This window comes from Medicago truncatula, chromosome 1 (genome assembly GCF_003473485.1).
Source record: "Medicago truncatula cultivar Jemalong A17 chromosome 1, MtrunA17r5.0-ANR, whole genome shotgun sequence".
Taxonomy (NCBI): domain Eukaryota; kingdom Viridiplantae; phylum Streptophyta; class Magnoliopsida; order Fabales; family Fabaceae; genus Medicago; species Medicago truncatula.
Window position 1 is genome coordinate 48789491 of NC_053042.1, and position 6877 is coordinate 48796367.

At 32.6% G+C, this 6877-nt stretch overlaps 1 protein-coding gene and 1 non-coding gene across 3 annotated transcripts; both read left to right on the plus strand.

Annotated features, from left to right (window-relative positions):
- Positions 1 to 2510: 2510 nt before the first annotated feature.
- LOC112418843 (U5 spliceosomal RNA) lies at positions 2511 to 2627 on the plus strand. The gene has a single exon (XR_003008920.1). It is a non-coding gene; the product is annotated as a U5 spliceosomal RNA (small nuclear RNA).
- A 2164-nt stretch (positions 2628 to 4791) lies between these two features.
- LOC11421135 (UPF0496 protein At3g49070) lies at positions 4792 to 6544 on the plus strand. Of its 2 annotated transcripts, none has more exons than XM_013614187.3 (2): positions 4792 to 5139; positions 5473 to 6544. In XM_013614187.3, exons 1-2 carry the CDS (start codon positions 5079 to 5081, stop codon positions 6504 to 6506), a joined length of 1095 nt encoding a protein of 364 aa, XP_013469641.1. In that variant the 5' UTR covers positions 4792 to 5078; the 3' UTR covers positions 6507 to 6544. The 2 variants fall into 2 exon arrangements, with proteins under 2 accessions (XP_013469641.1, XP_013469640.1); XM_013614186.3 differs by having other exon boundaries at positions 5480 to 6544.
- Positions 6545 to 6877: the final 333 nt, after the last annotated feature.

Sequence of the window (6877 nt, forward strand, 5' to 3'; positions counted from 1 at the left end):
GGTGACTGTGAATGTGAATCGAACCATAACAATTGAAACTAAAATTTCTGAACTCTGTGAGTGTGAATCTATATTTTTCTAAAGGCAGTATGTAACTATTCTTGCTTTGCGTTTTTATTCAATTTTCATGAGTTTAGGATTTGGAACTATTGTATGTTAGTTTAGTAACTGAGATGTTGGGCATGAAATATGGTCAATCCACATAATCACAGATCTCTTGGTTGGATTGGGATTGAGAGGGGCATGGAATATGGTCAATCCACATAATCACAGATTTCTTGGTTGGATTGGGATTGAGAGGCAAAAATGAAGAAGAAGAAACAAAAGATTGAGATTTGAATTTTATTTTTAATTTTTTTTGATTTTTTAATTTAATTTTTAATTTAAAAAATGATTATATGATTTTTTTAATTTAATAATTACACACGTGGCATTCCACGTAGGCTTTGACCGGTCAAAATTGGCCAAAAGGATCAAAGATGCAAAGGGGCTAAATCTTAGGGGGGGCAAAATTGTTGTTTTTGTACTTAAGGGGCCAAAATTGCAAGTTTTTGAAAGTTAGGGGGGAAAAGTGCACTTTAACCTAAAATTTTCAATCACTACTTTTGGTCCCCATTTTTAAGTTAATTTTTGTATTTTTTTTAATGAAATTGTGCAAAAAAGTGTAGAATATTATTCAAAAATATGAAATCTACATGAGTTTACTTTAAAAGAGGGACCAAAAGTGAATATGGAAAAAAATTTAGGGACTAAAAGTTGAAAGAAAATTTTAGAAGAACTAAAACGAAAAATTAATATAATTTATAGGGACCAAAACATATTTAACCCTAATAATAATTAGGAGTTTTGTAAGGGCATTGACATACAACAACTAAACACATCAACTAATTGAACACATCAACTAATTGACCAACAACTATTGAAACTTATATTAGCCGCTTAATGTAGGCCAAACAACCTATATAAATGAAATGAATAAACCCATATTAAAAGTTTGGTAAAAAATTAAAGGGTTAACACATGTTTATCCCCTGTAATTTGGACGAGTTTCGATTTACCCTTGTAAAAAAAAAAAATTAGATTCCAACACTATAATTTGAAGATTCTTTTGAAATAGACCCTGTAATTTGAAGATTCTTTCGTTTTAGACCCTGAGGTCATCTGACTGTGCAAACATGATGACGTGACATGCTGAGTCAGCATTTTTGGATGATGTGGCGCACTGACTGTATAATTAATTTTGTTTTAAATTTTTTTCTTTTCATTTATATTAATTTTAAAATAATTAAAAAACTGAAAATTAATTTTAAAAATAGAAAAAAAAATTGAAAGATCAGAAGAAAAAAAATAAGATTTTTTTTAAATTAAAAAAATCAGAAACAAATTCAGGTTTATTTTTTAAAAAAAATATAATATGAAATTAAGATTTTGAAAATTAAAATAAAATCGATTTTTTTTAAGATTATTTAATTTTCAAAATTTTATTTCATATTTTAATCTGAACTTTTTTTAAATTTCATATTTGTTTTTTTTTAAATTAAAATCCAGAATTTTTAATTTTTTTTCGAAAATATATTGTTTTTTACGATTTTTTTATTTTTGAAAATCAATTTTCAGATTTTTTAAATTAATATAATTTCATTTATATTATTTTTCATTTTAAAAAATATGCAAAATGCCACGTGTGCCCTTAAAAAAATAATAAACAAAATTAATTATATAGTCAGCGTGCCACGTAATTAGATTTGCACAGTCAGTGCATCATATCAGCATTTTGTCCAGTCAGATGGCCTCAGGGTCTAAAACGAAAGAATCTTAAATTAAAGAGTTGGAATCTAATTTTTTTTTTTACAAGGGTAAATTGAAACTCGCCTAAATTACAGAGGTAAAGACATATTAACCAAAAATTAAATGAAAATGGAAGAAAGGATGACAAACTGACTGGTGGTACGTAGTATACTTAATTCTTCTAGTTTTTCAGGCATAGAAATAGTCATTTGTATTCTTGTACTACTGTTGCAGACAAAAAAAATGATTAGAGAATATTCCAGAGAAATGAAAGACATCATGCTAAGGAAGTAGGAGGCTTCTGAAGCTTGAGAAGAAAGAAGTATTTTAATGTGACTTCACATAGGGGAAGCAACCCGTTAGCAATATTTGAAGCATAGGCATCATGCGGTTATATAGTACTCCTCCTATCTTGGTCTCTTTCTGTAGAAGGAAAGCTTCAATTACATGTTTAATCTTCAAGAATTGAGATAATGAGGAAAGCTAAAGTGATTTTAAACATATGAAAGTGAAGAGAAAATATTAAACATTCCAATCAGGTGTGTGGATGAGTGAATAGGGAGAAAATTTTGACGACAGTTTGTCTATTGTCGAGGGTGCTAAAAACTAGCTAAGTGAGTGGGTGTCTATATTGTCACTCAAGTCCCACATCGTCTAATCCAAAAGCAAGGCTGAGTTTCTCGCATATAAAAAGAAAGGACCTCACCACTTCTTAATTACGGAGCCGTGTGATAATGACATAGCGAACTATTCTTTCGCCTTTTACTAAAGAATACCGTGTCAGTGTCACATTTAGCGGCATACGCTAGTTTTTGGAAGAGTCCTCTTTACGGAGGGCTCTGCAATATTAGTTAAAATTTTGCTATTTTTTAATTGTTAATACTAATTAGCAAATTAATTAATTATATTGATTTATTCTTGGCATATATTATATTAATTTATTCTTGACATATCTTAGAAACCCATTATATCTATATTCTTACTACTTTTAATGTATTTATAATTAACTTGTTTAATGTATTTATAATTAACTTGTTCTCCTATGTCTTAAACGAATTTACTTAAATTTAATTAGCTAGTTTAAACTTTAGAGTAGCTATCTCTTACCTCCGACTCACCTGTGGCCGTGGTGGTTGCCTTGCTTGTGGTAAATGTATAGTTGTTTGTATAATACTTGTGCTGATATAAATTTGTTTCTTTGTGTGTTGCAGGGATGTGTTTTTGCGCACTTCAGGATCCTCCTTTCGAGGATTCATAATGATGAGTACGACCCTGCTCTTACCCCGCTTGTGAGTCAATGGAAACCTACCAGAGGTTTTACTGATCCCGGACACTACAGACATGTCATTGATTCGTTGGACCATTTTCATGTCATCTGGATGTCGTATGAGAGACGATGACACATCACGCCCTTTCAGGACATATGTTGGTACTCCAGATGGATCATGGCCGGCAAAGACATGCGGGTTCATTACTTGCTAGAGCGGGTTCTTAGGCAGTTCGGGTATGTCCAGACTGTTCCTAGGCATCCTACAGACATTGGGCCTCTTGCGACAGCGGATGTGGCTATGGCCTTCATGGAGTTTGCTCTACATGTTCTCAGCCAACTGGAGATGGGTGATCTGGTTCCGGATAACGAGCTGTTGGCTCATTATAGGGGGTACATGAGATGGTTTGTTAGAGTATCACATCCTATTGTGAACCCCCTGCGGCCATTCCTGACTACACAGCTAATGCCCATCCTCGTCCCGTCCCTCCCTACGAGGAGGTTATTGTTGAGCAGCAATGAGTCAGACATCCTCCTGACCCATATCAAATCATCAACAACATCAGAGCCAGAGTGGACTGTGCAATGAGGCATCCTGGTGTGTTTCGTAATTCAGAGGAGGTTCTTCACTTGATGCAGGGCTTACAGTCTGAGTGGAGCATGTTAGAGCAGATGCCGGCTCCGTGGAGGAGGAGTAGGAGTCCACGGGATGGAGCATTATGACTTTGTAGTTTTTTTTATGACATTTTGTTGTAATCCTATTACATTTGCGCTTTTTGACGTTTTTATGAAATTTTTTGTTATTTTATTCCGTTATTTTTTGTAATTTAATTATGAGTGAATGCTTGAATGAATGATGAAAATGTATACAATTGACTGAATGAATGTATGAATGAAAAATTTAGGAAAAATAGATGTTCTGCCAGTTCTGGCTTGCTGCACAAACTGGACGTGAGTTAACTCACGCATGTGCTAATGGCTGCGTGATAGAGTTTATTATATGATAGAGTTTGATAACTCAAATACTGTACTATTGACAATCTTTAAGTCATAAGAACTTAAAAGGTAGAGGTGTACGAATCTAACCATTGATATTATAAACTCGAATATTCAATTCAAACCAATTAAATTTATTTGATTCTTTTTCGTATTTTGGTCTAAACCTAACCAATGAAATTCGACCACTATTGTTTCATTTTATTTTATGGATCATGCTATCTTGTGCCCTTAAAATAGAATTAAAAAATAAATTTTAATTGAAAGGATAACTTTTAAAACAACTTCTAAGAAAAAGTTTTTACAATAATTTCTTTAACTTATGTTTTAAAGACACAACTCAATATTTCCGTTATTTTATTTGTTTCAAACTATATTTGTATGGCAGGGCAGCCAAAAAAATATATCATATCCTAGTTTAGTCTCCTTATTTTCCTTCCATCGTAATTTTGCAATTTTTTCTTTCTTTCTTTACTTTTGTCTTGAAAAAACATACACCCTCCGGCACTAATATAAGTAAAAAAACTACATTTTAGGTTCATTCATTTAATGATGCACATGGTCTTTAATAAAGACCATGTGCATCATTAAATGAATAAACCTAAAATATAGTTTTTTGCTTATATCAGTGACCGGAGGGTGTAGTATTGAATATAGTTTCTAGAACTTTCTTCGAACACGCCTAACCAAGATCATTACCCTTCACGCACACTACATATCAATCGATCACATTAATTTCACAAAGTCTTACTTATAAGCAAGAGCCAAAAAAAAATGGCTATGCCATTATTAAAGATCGAAAAAATCTCTTGCACAAAGAACCACACCTGCTAACAACTTTATTTGCAAAAATTTTGAAGAGCAAAAGCTTCATTCATTAAAAAAGTTGGCATCTATATTGAATTTCAATTGGAAAACTCATATCGTTGCGTCTTTCTCATCCATGTTAATCCTTTTGACAACTAGTCACTACATATCTTCTGTATTTTCTCTCTCATTTGCTGATTTACAGTATCAAGTTTAGGTTATGAAAACGGAGATGAAGAACAAATTGGTTAGACGTATAAAGAAAATGCTTCCATGTTCTGGTAATCACGTTTTCTCCCTCTCCATGTATTCTTTTGCTTTTTCCATGTTGAGCTTTTAAGCATAGATTTTATGATTGTCAAAAAGATAAAACTATCAGAGAAATCAGCGACGGAGTTGGAGTAATTTTCACGAAAGAAAAATAATTTTAAAATAAAACTTGTATATTAGATTAAATCTTTAAATATGCATAATTCATATAAACTTACGTTTCAAGGATTCAAATATATTCATAATCGTTACTTATGTTTAATGTATGTACTCATAATTGTGACTAAGATTAATTTGATTTAGTGACATTGTATAATTTAATGGCAATGAGTGACATGCAACAGTGTGCAGGTCTAGTTCTCCAAATCATCAAACACATGTAGACGTACGTGAAGAATATGCCAATGCATTTCGTACTGAATCATACGTAGAGTTTTGGACACGCGTGGTTTCATATTCCAATGGTCCACAACGTCGTTCTTGTTTATCAAGAGAAGAGTCCACCACATCAACCCGACTTCCCTCTTACCGTTTATTTGCAGAGCATCTCTTGGATCCAGATCAACCCACGGTTACTCAGATCCTAACCCAAACCAAACTTCAACCCGAAATTCAATCTCTTCTATTAGACTACTTTGCCTACACTTCTAATGCATCTGTACTTTGTAGTCATTTGTTAAAAGACATTGATGGTGTGCGTGTAAAATATAGATCACTTAATACCATTCTTCAATGTGTTACAACTAATCAAATACCTTCTCCTAAGGTAGTGGCTCATTTGATTGAATTTTCCAACTCTTTAAACCCATTTTCTACTTCCGGTCCATCTCCGTGTCGGGTCCGGTCCACCTTATGTCAATGCTCCGAATTACAAAAGCAGCTTGAGTCGAGCCGTGACAACGCTCGAGCCAAGCTTAAAATGGTTACTATGTTTGAACATTGCTCAACTTGTGTTGTGGTGGTTATAACAGCTTCACTTGTTGTGCTTGTTATGGCTCATGGATTTGCATTGCTTGTGGCTATGCCAGGACTAGCTTTGATGAATTTGGGTTCAAAAAGGAAGCTGACTAAGGTAACGGCTCAGCTTGATGCAGCCGCAAAGGGAACTTATATATTGAACAAAGATTTGGAGACAACTAGTCGACTTGTGGCTCGGTTAAATGATGAGTTTGAGCATATAAGGACAATGGTAAAGTTTTGGCTTGAAAGGAAAGAGGATAAAATTCAAGTTGATGGGGAAGTGGGGCGCCTATTAAAGAAGAACCAGTGTAATTTTAGTGATCTATTAGATGAGTTGGAGGAACATGTGTATTTGTGTTTTATGACTATTAATAGGGCTAGAGATCTTGTGTTGAACCAAATCGATGCTTCTGCTTGATTAACCATTAACTAATAAATTATTCACATTTGATTGCTCATGTTGATTTAAATTAGATTAAAGTTCACTTTTCCTCCCTTAAGTTTCAAAAACTTACAATTTTGACCTTCTATGTACAAAAACTACAATTTTAACCCTCTAAGATTTAACCTCTTTGTATCTTTGGTCTTTTTGGTCAATTTTGACCAGTCAATGTCTACCACATGTGTAATTATTAAATTAAAAAATATTTAAAAAAATCATATAATAATTTTTTTAATTAAATAAATGAAAAATTAAATAAAAAATTAAGGAAAATATTGAAAATATTTTTTTTTAACAAAAACCTTTTATAATTCCATTGAAAATCCACCAAAACTGAATTTAAAAAA

What these genes read in the sequence shown, in the direction of transcription:
- LOC11421135 (XM_013614187.3), top strand. Translation starts at nt 5,079, where the DNA reads ATGAAAACGGAGATGAAGAACAAATTGGTTAGACGTATAAAGAAAATG. An exon ending in GAAAATGCTTCCATGTTCTG is followed by an intron (nt 5,140 to 5,472) that starts GTAATCACGTTT and finishes GACATGCAACAG; the next exon opens with TGTGCAGGTCTAGTTCTCCA.